Source organism: Camelus dromedarius, chromosome 9 (genome assembly GCF_036321535.1).
Source record: "Camelus dromedarius isolate mCamDro1 chromosome 9, mCamDro1.pat, whole genome shotgun sequence".
Taxonomy (NCBI): domain Eukaryota; kingdom Metazoa; phylum Chordata; class Mammalia; order Artiodactyla; family Camelidae; genus Camelus; species Camelus dromedarius.
The window spans coordinates 26,136,173-26,153,613 of record NC_087444.1 but is presented as its reverse complement, the minus strand read 5'-3'; the positions used below and the strand labels follow the sequence as shown (position 1 = coordinate 26,153,613).

Below are 17,441 nucleotides of genomic sequence, written 5' to 3'. Positions count from 1 at the left end.
GCAGGCGGAGGCATCATTGATTCACCGAATATTTATTGGGCACTTACTATCTGCTGAGCTAGCATAGGAGATTCAATGGGAAACAGAACAAAGTCCCTGCCCTCGTGGGGCTTCTGTTCTAGCAGGGAAGACGGACAGAAGACAGATACATAGATACACATAGAGCTAAGGATATGAAAATTAACTCAAGCAGCTAACGACTGACAGGATTGGGAAGGGGTAACGTGGGCTATTTTTAGATCTAGTCGTTAAGAGAAGCTCCTCTGAGGAGGTGACCCTGTGTGCAGAGCTGAATGTAGTGAGAGAAGCCAGGCAGAGAGAACAGACAGTGCAAAGGCCCTGAGGTAGGATGATGCAAGTAGATGCTTGGCTGATATGGATGAATGTTTTCTGGCTCAAAGACCCTTGGGTCTCAGGGAGACTGGCTGTGTGTTTTTCCCTCAGCATAAGAAGCTGGGTCCCCGTGGCGACGTGGATGTCAACATGGAGGACAAGAAGGATGAGCACAAGCAGCAGGGTGAACTGTACATGTGGGATTCCATCGACCAGGTGGGTCTTCCCCCTCTTCTCAGAGCCTTGAATGCCCTGGGGCCTGCTGGAAGAGCTCCGAGAGCATTCCTGTCTTACTCCCATTTGGTGCCAAGCGAATTTGTCATTTTAATAAAGCTTTTCTTTTGTATTATTAATGTTTTATTCTCAAATAACTTTATAGTCAATGCAGCATACTTATATATTCACACACACACAAGTACAGAGAATTCTCACACACTCTTCATCCACCTTCCCCAGATAGTAACATCCTCTGTACCCAGAGTGTAATGATCATAACCAGGAAATTAACTTTGGGTGCAATACTACCGACTAGTTAATGGGACCTTATTCCACTTTCACAGGTTCGTCCACTAATGCCCTTTTTCTGATCCAGGATCTGATCCAGGATACAACAATACAATTATTTGTGCTAAATCCTTAGTGTCCTCTGATCTGGGACAGTTCCATCAGAAACATTACTTTTTGATGAGAGTGTGGCAATTTGGCACTTCTCCTATTCCTTACCTTAACATGGAAATCCATTTGAATATATTTTTATGTGTCTATTTTTATAGCCTAGAAATAAACATTAAAAATGGTTAAAGTTCAAATAAAGAATGAAACCATAATTAAATGTTGAAGAAAGGGTCTCTAGACACACTGGCTGAGAAATCCTGAAAGTCTTCAAAAATAAATGAAATAGTAAAGGACAGTCATGAGGACACAAGATAATCCCATCATTCGAAACAGGCTTCAAATTAAGTAAATATGAAATACAAATTTGATATTATGTTGTACCTACCCTTAGACACAGTGAATAAAAAGGCCCTGAAAATGTCAAAAGAACCCCCAAATAAATAGACATTTTAAAAGAAAAGTTTCAAAGGGGATTGGATTCCATGAAACCACTAAGTGGATACAACAGTGGGAAAGGTGAGTCCCCAGTGAATGCCAGGTGGGGGCCCTGAGGCCCAGAGTTGATGGGGAAGGTCCTTTGGGGTTGAGCTAATGCTGGTTTCGTTTTCTAGAAATGGACTCGGCACTACTGTGCCATTGCTGATGCCAAGCTGTCCTTCAGCGATGACATTGAACAGAATGTGGAGGACGAACTGCCCCCGGTAGGTGGAGACCCCTTATGCTACCTCCTCTCATCCTGTGGCTGGCAGGCCTGGACATGCTTAGCCCCAGGAGCTGCCTCTTTGGGTACCAAGGCCTGCCTGGCTCTTCTCTGATTGGCTCGCTGGCTCAGGCACTTAACCAATGAGGTTCAAGGGTCTTCCCTGCACTCTGAATGGCTTGATTGGCCTGTGCTCCCTGGGGAAGATGCAGACATTTGGATGCTCTGTGCAGCCCCACCCACTGGTCTGGTTCCTGGCTTTGCTGCCCTCTCCCCACAGGCTGCTGGCCATGGTTGGCACTGTTTCTTGAGTATAGCCCCCAGGGCGTATGGCTCTCAGACTTACCGCGCAGTAGAGTTGAAGGCTATACTGAGGATCCCTAATCCTAGTCCCAGGACTCCAGCAGCTCACCACCAACGGGGGCTGTCAAGGGTGGGTGGCAGGCAGGGAGGCTGGCTTCACAGACCTCGAGAGGTGAGGACAGGCTAAGGCCAGCCTCAGACTGTTGTCCAGTCCCCGAATCAGCCTACACAGTGGGACCAGTATGGTGATACTGGGGTTCTGGTCCAGTTGTTCAGAAACCCCTCCTCTCTTTGTGGCCCAGGACATACCCCCCACAGAGCTGCATTTTGGGGAGAAGTGGTTCCACAAGAAGGTGGAGAAGAGGACGAGTGCGGAGAAGCTGCTGCAGGAATATTGCGCCGAGATGGGGGGCAAGGATGGGACCTTCTTGGTGCGGGAGAGCGAGACCTACCCCAATGACTACACCCTGTCCTTCTGGTAATGCCCCTTGCCCAGGGCACGCCTGCCTTCCCCTCGCAGCTGACTCAATGAGGGGCTGTGTGGCAAGCAGTGTCAGCTCAGGCCAGACTGGGGTGGGGCTGAACCAGAGCTCAGACTTCACTGAGTGAGCTGTGTGGGGTGGGACTCAGGTGAGGACTCAGGTGAGGCCCCAAAACCTTAGTAATCAAGATTAATGATACTTTAGTGCAATATTTAAAATTGTAAAGCAGCCTGACAGAGCTGTGGTGAGGAGACAGTGAGCTTGCTCATTCATTCACTCATTCACTCACTCATATATGCATTCATTCATTAAAAGATATTGATTGGGTGCTTGCTCTGTGCTCGGCACAGTGATCTAGCAGGGACCAGACAGACAGGGACCCTGTCCTGATGGAGATTAGAGTCTAGTGAGAGAGATGAAAAAGGAAGAATGCAAACGATACATAATTCTAGTTGTGACAAGTGCAATGAGAAACATGCAGAATGTTATGAAAGCCTGGAAGAGAGGGATCTAGTCTAACATTGGGGGTGGTCAGGGAAGACTTCCTGAAAGAAGTGGTGTTTAAGTTGAAGCCCGAAGGATAAAAATTACAGTATTAACAACATACAAATAATAGTGATCGCAGACACCTGTACAATGTGTACTATGTACCAGGCAGCATTCCAGGCATGTTCTGTGTGTCCTGTATGAACCCGCCTGTGTTCTCTGTCACCCTGGGCATGGGAAGGCCAGCCTGCCTGGCCTGGCCACTGATGTGATCCCTCTCCGCACAGGCGGTCGGGCCGCGTCCAGCATTGCCGGATCCGCTCCACTATGGAGGGCGGGACCATGAAGTACTACCTGACTGACAACCTCATGTTCACCAGCATCTACGCCCTCATCCAGCACTACCGGGAAACACACCTGCGCTGTGCCGAGTTCGAGCTCCGGCTGACTGACCCCGTGCCCAACCCCAACCCCCACGAGTCTAAGCCGTACGTGTGCCTGGGAGCTGGGGGCGCCACCCCAGGGGCGTGGTGGGGGGCAGACGCCCACGCGGATGGGGTTCAGCACTGGAAATGCCAGCCTTGAGAGTGTGCTGGGGCGCAGATGTCCAGGATGCTCCTCACCCCGGCGCACTGGGGTCTCTCAAAGTTCCCCGGGGTGGCCAGTGTCCGAGTACCTCCTGCCTGTTTCTTATGCCCTATCTTCCCTTTCCTCTCCCTCCCTTTCTTCTACTTTACCTTCGTAGCCCTAAGGTCTTGGATTTTGATTTTTCAGAGGGCTAATTTCGCCCGGTGTTACCTTGCTGCTTGTCGGAGCTCATTTCTGTTGGTCTGAAACCAAAAGATAGTTGTAAAGTGAATGTTAGTTATGCCTTGCCAAGGGTTAAGTAGTTCTGAAAAGAAAATAACTTTTAAGTAGAGGCTGCTGAAATGCACATTTCTGAGGAATCTGTGCAGCTATGACGATTGTAGTTTTCACTTTCCTTGTCTGTATTCAAATGGACTGCCTTAGAAACTGCTATTTCACATCTTTAGAAACAACCAGAATCCCTTTCAACCCTCTTCCCTGAGTTCTCTGCCTCCAGTTTTCTGAGACAGAGCAGTGACTGGGCCACCCTCTGATGCTTGGGTCATTGGCAGGAGTGGGAGTAAAGATAAAAGTTGACTTATTCTCTTGTGCTCCAGGCAGACCCTCTACAAGAGCGCTTGACTCAAGCTGTGTCTGGGTGGTCTATTAAAAAATTGCTGTCTTCAGAGGTGTTTTTGGAGGGGGAGGCCCCCTGTAATTTCCGTGGTGGTTTCTGGGGCCTATTTCAGGCATCCTGGGAACCCACTGTTTCCCCCTTCACTGCCAGTCTCAGCGGTCTCTCCCTTGGCTGTTTCCCGGCCTTGTGCTGCAGGTGGTACTACGATGGACTGAGTCGTGGAGAAGCAGAGGACATGCTGATGAGGGTTCCCCGGGACGGGGCCTTCCTGATCCGGAAGCGGGAAGGTACTGACTCCTATGCCATCACCTTCAGGTAAGCGCGTGGGCTGGAGCCCATCACCTGTTCTCCAGAGACTGCTTGGGAAGGGCAGGTGTGAAGAACGAAGGGGGACCTGCTGGTGGAGGCTGAGCTCAGTGTCCTCTCCCCAGGGTGTCAACCACGATGACGACAATAATAGTAATAGCAAAAGTAGTGCTCCCTAATGTGCGCTTCAGCGTGCCAGGCACTGGTCTGTGTTCTCGAGAGTAAAGTGTTCTGTATCTACTCATTTCACCTTCCATCAACTCTCTGGGGGTCAGCATGACCATGACCCCTATTTTTCAAAGGAGGAAACTGAGGCCCAGAGAGATTAAATGACTTGCTGAAACACGCAGCCAGTAAGTGGTGGAGCTGGAATTCTGTCCTAGGCAGCCCTGGCAACTCAGATGGGTGATGTTCGAGATCTTGTGTCCTCCCTTTGACAGCTCATACCCCACTGCCAGTGGAAGGCCATGTGGACCAACCACCTCCAGGACTGTGGTTCTTAAATTTTACCCCAAGACACCTGATCCCTCCAATTTTCACCTGCAACAATGTGGAAAGGGGTTCAGACCCAGTTCATCATACTGACCCTCCATCTCCCCATTCCCAGGGTTTCCCTGCATATTCTTTTTTCTCCCCCCGTTTAAAAATAATTGAAATATAGTTGATTTACAGTGTTCCTGCATATTCTTGATGGTGGTTATAGAATGCTGACTACCATGTATTCAGGTCTTAACTAATGTTCCAGGTGCTGGGCTGCTTTCAGGGCCTCTCCTGATCACGTCCTTCACTGTCGCCCAAGACGGGCAGATCCAGCTATTGCCAGCAAGGAAATGGAGGCCCAGAGAGGTTCAGTGACCTCTCTGGGGCCACAGAGCCCCATTCAGCCCTGAGTCAGAATCTCAAGCTCAGTCCTGTCCATGTCCAACGCCTGTCCTCTTCACTGTGAGGTCTAAGCCAGAGGCTCATGGGCCAAATCGGGCCTGTGGGTGTTTTGCTCAGTCTGTATGGTGATGTTAAAACCCGAGATGTTTTTGGCAGGAGGTTATAGCCCAGTGGTGGAGTGTCTGCTTAGCATGCACAGGGTCCTGGGTTCAATCCCCAGCATGTCCATTAAATACATAAATAACTAAACCTAATTACATGCTGCCCCCCCCCAAAAGCAAAAAAATTTTAAAAATAAATAAAATCTGAAAAGTTCTACTGGGAAGTTCAGATTGCTTCTTATGAAAAATGGGAGGTGATGGAAGCTCTGGGCCCATGGTTCCGTGTGGTGGCGGTGGTTACCTACTGCACAGTAGGGGTCCTCATATGCTCCTGCCCTTTTGCCCTGGCCCACTCCCCTTGGCTACCATGCCAGGCTGCCCCTCTGGGCAATTGGGTTTGCCCCCTTCTCTCTCCTTAGCCCTGAGGTACTTTCTTAGGGGTGGTGGTGGTGATGGTCATTACCACTGCTACGTACTGAGGACCTACTGTGTGCCAGCTCCTCCCAGCATGGCTCTTTTGTACTGCCAACAGGGTTCTTGGCATTGATGTCTTTGCTCTTTTTCCCCAAAGCTCTTAGTGGTGCCTCTTCCCCCTGGATAGGAGTTAGGCGTGTTTAAGTGAGCCTCTGCTGTTCCAGGAACTGGGCTGGATGCTGGGGGTCACGTTGTGCTATAGTGTGTCATCAGTCAGGTTGCTTTTTGGTGCAAGTGACAGAAGCCAAACTCAACAGCCGAAATAAAAGGTGAGGATTTACTGGCTACAGGCTGAGGTGCTCAAGAGGTGAAGCTGGTCTCCCACACGCTTGGATGCAAGCCTCATCTGCGACCCTCAGGAGACTAACTCTGAGCATGTTGGTGTGATGCTCCTTTGGCTTTGGTCTTGGCTGGCTTTTCCTTCGGGTGCCAGGACAGTGTCCAGCAGAGAGGTTGAGTCCTGTAGGTCCTCCCACTGGCCCCTGCTTGAGCCAGGTCGCTTGATTCTGATTGGGCTCCCTTCACTGGAAGCATATGGATGAAGGATAGAGGGGCTCCCAGATTGATGCTCAACTTACATACGTTCACCATGTTCTGTTTGTAAATCTGTCCTCCCCATGAGACTGGAGGCACCCTGAGAGCTAGAGGTTTTAAGTTTTAGGAATCAGTAAATGTTTGATAAGCACCTACTATGTGTCAGGCCTAGAAATACAGGTGTGATTAAAAACAGCCCAGCCCTGCTCTCATGAGGCCAGCGGTCTGATGGGGATGAGCTATGTCATCAAATGACTCACAAGTGACTCCCGTCCCTCCTTCCTCCTTCCCCCCACATATATTTGTGGGGTACCAAGTGCCATTCTAGGCTCAGGGAATGTATACTGAACTTCTGGATAGATTTCCACAGGAGGGAAGCATTGCTTTCAGATCCATTCAAAGAGATGATGTTGTTGTCTGGGTGTGATTGGTAGGAGGTGTCCTTCGATGGGACACGGGGCTTCTTAGCAAAGCTGCGACCTCAGGCGTTACCACCCAGTGTCTTGTAGCAACATAACTCCAGGAGGCTGGAAAGCTCAACTCATACTGTTCCTGCCTCCCCTTTTGATTCTTCTGTCTCTCAGGGAAGCCCATTTTGGCTTGGTTGGTTATATCTTCCCAACCATCCACTTATCAAGGACCTTCTGGGTGCTGGACACATTGCAAATGGCTCACCCTGGGTTACCTAGTGGATAGCAGTCCTGACACCCACGGACAGGAACTGTGAGTCTCCTGCTCTGTGGATGAGGAGACCGAGGCTCTGTGAGGTTACTGGGGAAGGAGCCAGAACCTGACCCACTCCCTTAACCTCAACACCCCAGAGCCTCCCTGTCCTTGGGAGCTTTTTTATATAGTTTGATGATTAATTTTTAATTCAAATATATATTCTCCTTATAAAAAAATTGAGACATTGCAGTGAAGGCTAAAGCTTCCTATAGTCCTTCCCAGCTCAGTCCTTGTTTTGGTAGAAAGTGCACAGTTTTCCAACTGGTGTCTCCCTCAAGACTTTAAATTTTTTACAAACGTATGTATGTACCTGTAGAAAACCCGTAGTTCTGTTTTGCTAGTGGTATTCTGTTCCATTTTTGAAAAATACAAATGAGATCATATTGTAGTTCTACTTTGAAACTTATTTTTCTACTCAGCAGTATTTTTCTTTTTCTAAAATAAATATTTAATAACATATCAGTGTACATAAACTACTGAAGCAGAAGTCTTCTAGCATTTTTTTTTACAGGACTTTTTGAAGAAATAGCTTAACAGGATGTATTTTTTAAAACAATAAAAAATATCTGCAAGGTGTAACATTTTTAAAAGAGAAGTAGGTTCCCCGTAGTAACTATGCTGTTACGGTTTTAAAGATGCCCTTGGCTGTAAAGTTAGGGTCAAAACTTGTTTTCCCACATATTTCTATTCTTACTGATGAAAGCTAATAAGACAGGATTCTATTCCGTTTTGGATTTTTTTCTGCCTCCTGTTTCAAACAGGAGAGGAAATAAAAGATTTGTTTTCCCATTTGGAAAAAATTCCATTGTTGCACTCGCTGGACCATTAAAGATAAAATTTAAGGATTTTGAGCATCAAGTCCCAGAGTTCTAGAGTAGAGATGGGTAAACGTTTTCGATAAAGGATCAGAGGATAAATAAGTATTTTAGGCCTTGCAGGTCCAATGGTCTGTGTTGCAGCTGCTCAGCTCTGCCGTTGGAGAGTGAAGCACACGGCCACAGGCAGTACAGAAACGGATGAACATTGCTGTGTTTCAATAAAACTTTATTTATAAAAGCAGGAGGGGGGCTGGACATCGTCTGTGGGCCATAGTTTGCTGACCCTGACCTGGACACTAGGATGTTCCCCAAGTCAAGTCCTGTAGTTGGGGAGGAGGGGAAGGGCCAGAGGAGCTGGCTGGGGAGTCACTCCGCAGTGCCTCTTCTGAGGCGCAGGGTTTTCCGTATCTGTTTTGCAAAGACACACAGCACTGTATTCCATGGGCGGGCTGGACTCAGTTTATTTATCTGGTCCCTGGGATGGATGACTGGGTTGTTCCTACTTGGCGGGGCTTATAAGGCTGTCCGCTGGCCGCCTGGATCTCGCGTGTCAGCCCCGTGTGTCCCCCGCAGGGCCAGGGGCAAGGTGAAGCACTGCCGCATCAACCGGGACGGCCGGCACTTCGTGCTGGGCACCTCCGCCTACTTCGAGAGCCTCGTGGAGCTGGTCAGCTACTACGAGAAGCATGCGCTGTACCGGAAGATGAGGCTGCGCTACCCCGTGACCCCCGAGCTCCTGGAGCGGTATAACATGGTAGGTGGCCACTCACTCGTGATCTGGTGGGATATCTTGTCCAAGGTTACCATTCATCTGTTGGTTCATTCAGCAAACCTTTATTGAGCACATATATGTGTCCCGCATGGCTCAAAATTGCACATAGTGGACTAAGACCCTCCCCTCATGCTCTTAAAGTCTAGTATAGGGGAGACAGGTAATAAATGAGATAAATTAAAAATATGCAGAGCACGTGTCTGATGGTGGGTGATATGTGCTACCGAGAAAAACACACTGAGCAGGTGGACAGGTGGGTGCAGGATGATGGGGAGGGGGCTGCAGTTCTCTCAGGTGTTCTGGAAGATTTTGGTGAAAAGGAAACATGTGGGCAGACACCAGAAGCGGGGAAGGAGAGAGCCTGCAGCTCTGAGGAGGAAGAAAGAACAGCAAGTGCAAAGGTCCTGAGGTGCAAGCGTGCCTGGAGACACAGAGAGGAAGCCGGTGTGGCTGGAACTGCATGAGCTAGGGTGTGACTAGGACTAAATGAGGCTGGAACTGCATGGTGGAGGGCCACTGTCAGACATGGGCTTGGGTTCTGAGCCATCAGAGGGTTCTGAGCAGGGAAGAGAGCTGATCTAGTTACGACATCTCAGTTCCTATCAGATGGATTCATTAACTTACTGAAGAGATTTATTGTGCACCAGCCATGTGCTGGGAACTGTTGGAGATACTGGGAGTGCAGTGGAACATCTGTCCTTGGGAAATTTAGGTTCTAGAAAGGGGAGCTGGGTGACACACAGTCACATAAATAAGATGCCTTCAGACAGGGTGAGTTACAATGAAGAAAATAAAAGAGGATGGTGTGCTAGGGGGCGGGCCCTACGTTAGAAGAGGTTAGAGAGGCTGAGGAAGGTCTCTGGCAGAGGGTGAGAACAGGGAACCCAGGGAAGCTGTGAAGGAAGCCAGTTGTAGGTGGGGGAGCAGGCGTGGCACCAGCCCTGGTGTAACTCTGAGGACAGAAATGTGGCCGGTGGGGCTGAAGCCCAACGAGAAAGGCAGAGGTAGGGCAGATCTGTGTGTGCTGGAGAACGTTTACCCACTGCTCTGCGGAAAGAAGCCCTGGTTTGTGGCATTTGCCAATTTCTGTGGTGCACGTACTTCTACGGTAGCGTTTCAAGCTGCCGACATTGAATGTGGGCTTGTGATTTTACAGAGGAGCACAGCGCCTGGCACATGGTGGAGCAGCACTGGGGGCCTCTGTCATTTTGGGGAATTTCTTAACAGCTTCTTCCTGTCTCTACCGTGAGGTGAATAAACTGTGAGGTTTCAGCTCCTCTACTGGAGGGCAGGAAACCACGAGGATGCCTAGAATTCGTGTTTTAAGTAAGGACAGCTCCACTTACTTTTCTTCATTCTTTTCCAGGAAAGAGATGTCAACTCCCTCTATGACGTCAGCAGAATGTATGTGGACCCCAGTGAAATCAATCCTTCCATGGTACAGTGCCAACCCCAATTCCTACTGTTACCTAGTCCACTAGATTGACGTGGAGTCTACCCCCCAGTCATCACTGGGCGAAGGAACATTCTGGAAAACTTGGCCAAAAAGTTTTTTAAAATTAATTATTATTACTTTTTTGTGAAGAAATGATGATTGACAGCATGACATCTGGTTTCAGGGGAGAGGTTAATAGAAATCCATCCAAATGTGATGGTGCCTTGCTAAAATTTTGAGGTTTGATGAACCACCTTTGGGCCAAACAGCTTCTAATTAAAAGTCTTTCAGATGTTTCTTGCTCTCTGACTGAGCCGGTGGTGTTTATAAATTCCGTTTGGTTCAGTGACCTATTCGCAGTGCGAACGCTATCTCACATTCCCACCCTGGCTCTCCTGCAATTTCATGCAGGTAGGGCTGGATTTTACTCTTAGCCTGCAGCTCCTGGTTTCATCTCAAATTTAGTCGGAGCCTGCCGAGGAAGAACGGTGGCGAATTTTCTGTTTGGGGGGGCCGTCTGCTACACGATTCAGGTACTGTTCTCACTTAGGAAGGGGCCCTGCTGGTGGGCTTCTGGAAGTCCAGAGAGAATTTTTTTAACTTAAAATCCTTGGCCAATGCAAGTCCCTTTCAGCAAGAAATGAAGTCTTGAAAACTTGGGAACCGTGTGCGAAATCCATCGGGACTTAACTGAATAGCAGAAAGTTTTATTAGCAGTGAGATGCTTTGGTTATGAAAATACCGTGGCCTTGTGTCAGCTAGATGTCGGGATGGTGGAGGCCGTGGTAAACTGAGGACTCTGCCCATCTCAAGGGCAGCTGCCCCCTCATTAGCAGTCGATGGTTGCCTTTCCAGAGAGCAGGTCAGGTCTTTTGATTTCTCAAGACAAGGCAGTGATCTGGATGTTTGATGTGAAATCTCCCCATTTTTAAATCCTGGCAACTAAACCAAGTTGTAGAGAACGTCTTCTCACACTAAGTAAGCCAAGTAAAACGTGCCTGCATGCGGGATTAGATCTCAAACTGCCAGTCTGTGGTGGGTGCCTCAGGATAAAATTACTACTTTTATTGTGGTTGAAAAAATGATGTAAGAAAGTAAAAAGGAAAAACACTTTGAAAATAAGAAAAATAATCAGCTCTGGTCTCACCGTTTTAACACTATAGCTTTGTGCATTTTGGGGTGTTCTGTCCCTTCTGGGCTTTGTCCACCTGGAGATGTACTGTATAGTCACCACCAGCACCTGGCAATTTTATTTTGCTTTGTTCACTTGCTGCTTGGCTGTGGGTGAGTGGGTGAGTTTCTCCATTGCAGAACTTCTTGATGACCATTTTGGTTAAACTGGTAGGCCAAGTAATTTACATGAAGTACATGGATTGGAAGTGTAACGTGAAAAAAAGAATGTTTTTAATGCTGTAGAATATTCTAGGTGACTGTGTCCATTTAGCTATGTCCCCAGCAATGGCCATTTAGTTGTTTCTAGCGTTTGCTCTTCAAGTTAACACTAAAATGAGCTTCTTCACGTGTGAGGCTTGGTATCTTTCGCTTTATGTCTTTGGATGAGTTCTCAGAACAGGAGTGATTAGATCAGTAATAATTGCTAACATAGTGACAGCCGCACAGCAAGCATGGTTCTCAGCACTTGGTTTGTCCTCATAACAGCCCCATGTGTTAGGTACCATTTCTATGCCCATTGTACAGATGAGGAAACTGAGGTACATAGAGGTTGAATAATTGCTAAAGAAGGTGTGGAGCTGGGATTTGGATGTTCCCAGGCATGTGCTCTTAGCCACTTTGCTGTGCTGCAGGCCTACGTGGCCATCCCATGGGTGGCTCATTTCTCTAGTTCCTGAGGGACCTGACATGAGGCTCTCTCCTGCCATCTGTCAGGCTCTGTGTGGAAGCCATTCTATGGTATCCCCACTGCCCTGGATGTACATTCCTCGTGCCTGTGAAGTCTGGTAGTGACCTGTGGCGTCTCATGGAGAAAGATGTGGCTCTGGACCTTGTGTCCACTCTTGAAGCAGGATGTACAGGTAGAACTGGCTCTGTTTGCAGGTGGGGATGAGGGGTCAAGGGTAAAAGCTCTGATTAGCCTCTGGTTGGAAGTTCCCATGGCAAAGCTTGTAGAACCCAGACTGCTTCTTAGGGAACATTACGAACTATCGCAGTAACGCCCATTAATTGATTCTTTCTGCGCTCAGCCACTTACCAGTTAGTTGACTTTGGGCAAAGGTACTTCATGTCTCTGTACCTCAGTGTCCTCATTTGTAAAATGGACATACTACTACTACCTGTTAGGGTTGTTGTGAGGATTAAAGGAGATACTATTATAGACAAAAGGCCTAGAACAGGGTTTTGACTCTAGTAAGCACTTAAGAAATGCTAGTGGGAAACCTGCCTTGGACCTCATTTTTTCTGCTTGCCAGCCTGTGCATAATTTTTATCGTTACATGCATTATTTCATTTAATAGACTCAACAGCCCTGTAAAGTATATAATGTTTTAGTTCCCATTTCACAGATGGGGAAACTGAGGCTGAGAGGGCCTCAAGATTATATAGTTAGTAAGGAGCAGAGTGAGGATTTGAACCCACATGTCTGACTCCACAGCCCCATGCTCTGAGGAGCAGTTTAATGGACTTCTTGTAAAACCCCTCTTCTCATTTCCTTGAGTGGGCGGGGGTGAAGGGGAAGCTGGTGATCTAAACAGGTTGACAGTTTCAGAGGTTTCCGTATTCATATTTGCTTGCTGTGTGGTTGTTCACTTTTCCATGCATTCATGCCTGGCAAATAGCCGGCATTAAAGCAGATTCACTGAAGAGAAACTTTGTCCTAAAGTTCTGTCTTGTTTCTGCCAGTGCAGAGACCACCTTTTAATGAATTTCATGGACGAGTGCCTCAGTTACTCTTGCACAGTGTCGGTGTCCTGCAGGAGTCTAGTTAGGGGACCACTGGCCTAGGGGAAGTTACTGGTGAGGCTTGAGGATGGCCAGAGACGGTGATGAGCTTGAACTTCTGGGAGGGCTATTGAACGTGGGCACTGAGGACTTCAGAGGTGGTGATCGTGGCTTAGTATGAAATATCCTTTATTTGTTGAGAAAATCCTAGGCTCTGACAGAGCCCAGTCCCCATCCCCACTCCCCGGCTCCCTCACTCGCAATGCCAGCCCTTCACCAGCAGATGGCACTGTAACCTCAGGCTAGAGCCTCCCTCTCTACTGAGAAGAACCAAAAATGTGCCAGAAAATGCAGCCGCCTCCCTCTGCTTGTGTTGCCTGGCCTGACCTTTTCCTTCTTGTTTTCCCTGAAAGCCTCAGAGAACCGTGAAAGCTCTGTATGACTACAAAGCCAAACGCAGCGATGAGCTGAGCTTCTGCCGTGGCGCCCTCATTCACAACGTCTCCAAGGAGCCCGGGGGCTGGTAAGACTGAGGCGGGCTGGGCCCCTGGGTAGATGAACTTGACCTGTCCCTTTTTGGTGGTGAGACTCGAGTGCTGGTTGAGCTCTGACCCTCTTATCTGCTGCTCTGGGCTGGCTCTGACCTGTCAAACTTTCTCTGGGAAGGTGACTTCATGCAGGCTCTGTTTGGAAAAGTGGATAAACAGCAATAATAGTTATTATATCATTTATTATACCATCACATCATATTATGTATCATTTTAATGACAGTAGCAGCTGCCATTTCTTGAGGTCTTACTGTGTGCCAAGCACTATGCTCATTGCTTTCATACATTATCTAATCAAATCCTTATTACAACCCTGCAGAGTTTGGACTGTGATTATCCCCACTCTACAGATGCAGTGAATGAGGCTTTCCAAGGTCTGGCTTCTACATGACACAGGTTCTTCCCATTATGCCAGCCTTTGCATTATTTTAAATTCAAATTCCTATGCCATTGCTTAGTCCTGTGTCATGTGCAGTGGCCCCATCTTGGATTGAAGAGGGTACATTTTTAGGTTAAAGGCACCTAGGTGTGTGAGGGTTGAGTACCTCTTCCCCTTTTTCACCTGAGAGGAAAAATTGTCTGCCCATCCTTAGGTCCCTCAGCAGGTGGTTTCGTGGCATGATTCCTACCTTAGAGCAGTAAGGACTTGTTCATAACCATGAGCACTGGCAGAGCCTCAAGCACCTCACAAAACTGGCATTTCTTCCCCTCGCAAGATAGCTGGACCTGACTTAGAAAGCTGAATAGCAGCTCACATGGAGCAATGTAAGCACTGATTTAAGCACTTCATTTGAAATAATTCATTTAACCCACATAATGACCCTATAAGGTAGGTTCTGTTCATACCTGCATTTTACAGATGAGGACACCAAGACACAGAGAAGTGCAGTAACTTGTCAAGGGCCACACAGCACGCTGGAGATTTGAGTCTTCTAAACTCAAGAGCTCACACTTTACCTCACTCATGTGTTAGAGCCAGAGGTTTTCAAAGTTTTGTGTATGTGTGTGTGTTTTTAATTTGGAAAACCCCCTCTTTCCAACCCCATTCTTACCTGGATCCCCAGAGGATCTTGTCTCGAGATGAATTAAGAGACTGGCATAAGTGCCTTTAGTGAGGCACTCTGGGTAAACCTTATGCCCAGCTGAGGTCCTCTCATTTTTTTATTCTCTCTCTGGTGACAGTAGTGCCACTGCCTGCCTTGGACCACATTTTTTTTTGCATCCTTCCAGACTGGGGATAATTTTGATTCAAACTAAGATGCATTGAGAGTGAAGGAGATGCAATGTTAATTATTACACCTGGACCATAGGTATAAACCACTCAGTTCTGGGCAAATGGTCCATACAGTCACTCTGAATACAGCCAGACTCTGCTGGAGATGGGTCTGGAGAAATGAAGATGAAAAGAGTGTGAAATGGGCTCCCAACTGGTAGTTCTGTGTTTCCACCAGGCTGTGGGACAGTCAGCCCTCACTCTGCTTATTCAGGTCCATAAACATTAGTTAAGTGCCCCCGAGTACAGATTTGATTAAGACTGAGGAGGGTCTCACATAGAGGGGAAGACAGATGTATGACTGTAAGTTAAATATAAGATGCGGGCTGCTCTGACAGCTGTGGAAACAGATGCTGAGGAGCACAGAGGAAAAGTACTCAGCCTAGGTGGCAGTCAGGGAAGGCTCCCTGGAAGAGGAAGGCCCCAGCTGAGCCGTAAATGGTTAGTAGGAGCAAGCTGGCTATGAAAGGCCTGGACTAAGGCATAGAAGCCAGGCAGCATGGCAGAGCTGCATGGGGAGAGGGTGCCGCAGGTGGTCTAGAATGAAAGTCACGTTCCAGTCACAGAGGCAGGAGTCGAGGTCCAAGACTCCCTGGGTCAGCGCATGCCGGGCTCTGACTGCCAGACTAAACAATCTAGGCTTGATTTTGAAGGCCTTGGGAGCGGTCAGTATGGTGGGGTCGGAGGTGCATTCTGAAAAGAGCCCCCGGCTGCAGAAAGAGGCCCAGAAGAGGGGCTAGAAGGAGGAGCCCGCGTGTCCAGCCTCTGGACTTGGGGGAGCACCTTGCAGGTGCCGCCAGTTAGACTGAGTGAAGACACAGACATAGACTGATTACTCGTGTTACTAGCGCTGCTACCAGTAGGAATGTCCGGGGGCACTGTTTCAGCTGAAGAACAAGAACTACCACTGTTGAGCGCTTAGTATGTACCAGGCACTACTCAGAGCTCGCAGCATGTGTTAGCTCATACAGTCCCCGTGAAATCCTCTGAGAGGAGCCTGGGACTGTCCCCACTTATGGATGGAGTGTCTGAGGCACAGAGCACTTAACGTAGGTGGTGGTGGAGCTGGACTTTGAATCCAGGCTCTCTTGCCCCAGAACCTTCCATATCCAGTCCTTGTCTCTAAATTCACAGCCCTCCTTAAAAGGGGGTGGGGCCTGCTCTAGAGCAGAGCTTTCATCTTGTACGGCTTCTGATGTTCACTTAAAGCAGGGGAACTTTTTATTTTTATTTATTTGAGGGGAGGAGGTAATTACATTTATTTATTTTTAGAGGAGGTACTGGGGATCGAACCCAGGACCTTGTGCATCCTGAGCATGCACTCTACCATTTGAGTTATACCCTCCCAACCAAGCAGGGAAACTTTTGACTCTTGGTGGCTTCAACCAAACACTAGGATCATGGTAAGGGGAGGACATGACCCCAGCAGTCACAGCTGATTAAAAAAAAGCAGGGATCCTTTTGCTATGCTCTGGTCATAGCTAATGAATGGCCACCTCCTCCCACTTGGCCACTCGCCATCCTCCGCCACCCCAGCAGCTGGGAGCTGATGAGCAGTAATGATGATGCACCCCGCTCTCCCGGGGCCCTCTGATGCCCCCATGTCCACATAGGTGGAAAGGAGACTACGGAACCAGAATCCAGCAGTACTTCCCGTCCAATTACGTCGAGGACATTTCGACAGCTGACGTGGAGGAGCTGGAAAAGCAGGTGAGTCTCCATCATTTGTCACAGGGAGGGACTTGCTGATCTACTCTGCGGAGTCCACTGCGCCATCCTAGTGGACAAATCTTACCCGCAGTGCTGTGTGGTCCCCACCAAGCTCCACAACAGGGACAACAGAGTGACGGGGAAATTGGGACTGTCCCCTGAGTTGTTGTGGGTGAAAGTCACTGCGACAGGCCAGTCATGTTTTAATCAGGTTGTGCTGGGCTGGAAGGCTTTGCATATGCAGGAGAATTCTCTCTGGGGGAAAATGGCCAAATGGGGAATTTGTCCTTTGCTTAAAGTGGCTTACAAATGAAACACATTTAGTTTACCCAGCCAGACATCCAGAACGTGCTTAGGGTGAGTCAGCAAGCCAGCCCAAGTGGAAGGTGACTTGAGGCCCTCCCAGTGACACTGCAAACCTGGTTTCTGTCCCCCACTGCCTCTTGCTGTGAAGGCTCAAAGAGCAGCTACTTTCAGTATGACAGCAGTGCACTAATGCTGCAATTCTAGACCTTCTTCTTAGGGAGCTGGGGCAATCTGGGAGGGCTGCATGGAGGAACGGGGCGTTTGGGTGTTAAATAAGTCAGATTCTAACAAGCAAGAGATCAGCAGAAGGGAGGCCCAGCCTAAGCAAAGGTGTGGTTGTGGGAACGTGGTTTTGTTCATCGTGCTCAACCCGAGGCAGAGACGTGACCCCTCTTGCTGTGTCTGTCCCTCGTTGCCCTCACCCATACAGTTAGCGTTAGCCCGGTGAAGGAGTGGGGCAGTGCAAACAGTGGGCAGATGCACAGTTCTGGCCGCTTTCCTGAGACCAAGATAATCCCCATTTTACCTGGACCTGGGA

At 48.5% G+C, this 17,441-nt stretch overlaps 1 protein-coding gene across 2 annotated transcripts in view; it reads left to right on the top strand.

Moving 5' to 3' along the window:
• Positions 1-17,441, top strand: part of PLCG2 (phospholipase C gamma 2) — a 142,749-nt gene that overhangs the window by 86,251 nt on the left and 39,057 nt on the right. For both annotated transcript variants that reach the window (XM_031457998.2, XM_064488934.1), the window contains 9 exons: positions 445-549; positions 1,560-1,649; positions 2,254-2,429; positions 3,207-3,407; positions 4,319-4,438; positions 8,538-8,718; positions 10,103-10,174; positions 13,480-13,589; positions 16,501-16,597. In XM_031457998.2, coding sequence (XP_031313858.1) covers positions 445-549; positions 1,560-1,649; positions 2,254-2,429; positions 3,207-3,407; positions 4,319-4,438; positions 8,538-8,718; positions 10,103-10,174; positions 13,480-13,589; positions 16,501-16,597 — 1,152 coding nt within the window. The remainder of the gene's footprint in view (positions 1-444; positions 550-1,559; positions 1,650-2,253; positions 2,430-3,206; positions 3,408-4,318; positions 4,439-8,537; positions 8,719-10,102; positions 10,175-13,479; positions 13,590-16,500; positions 16,598-17,441) is intronic.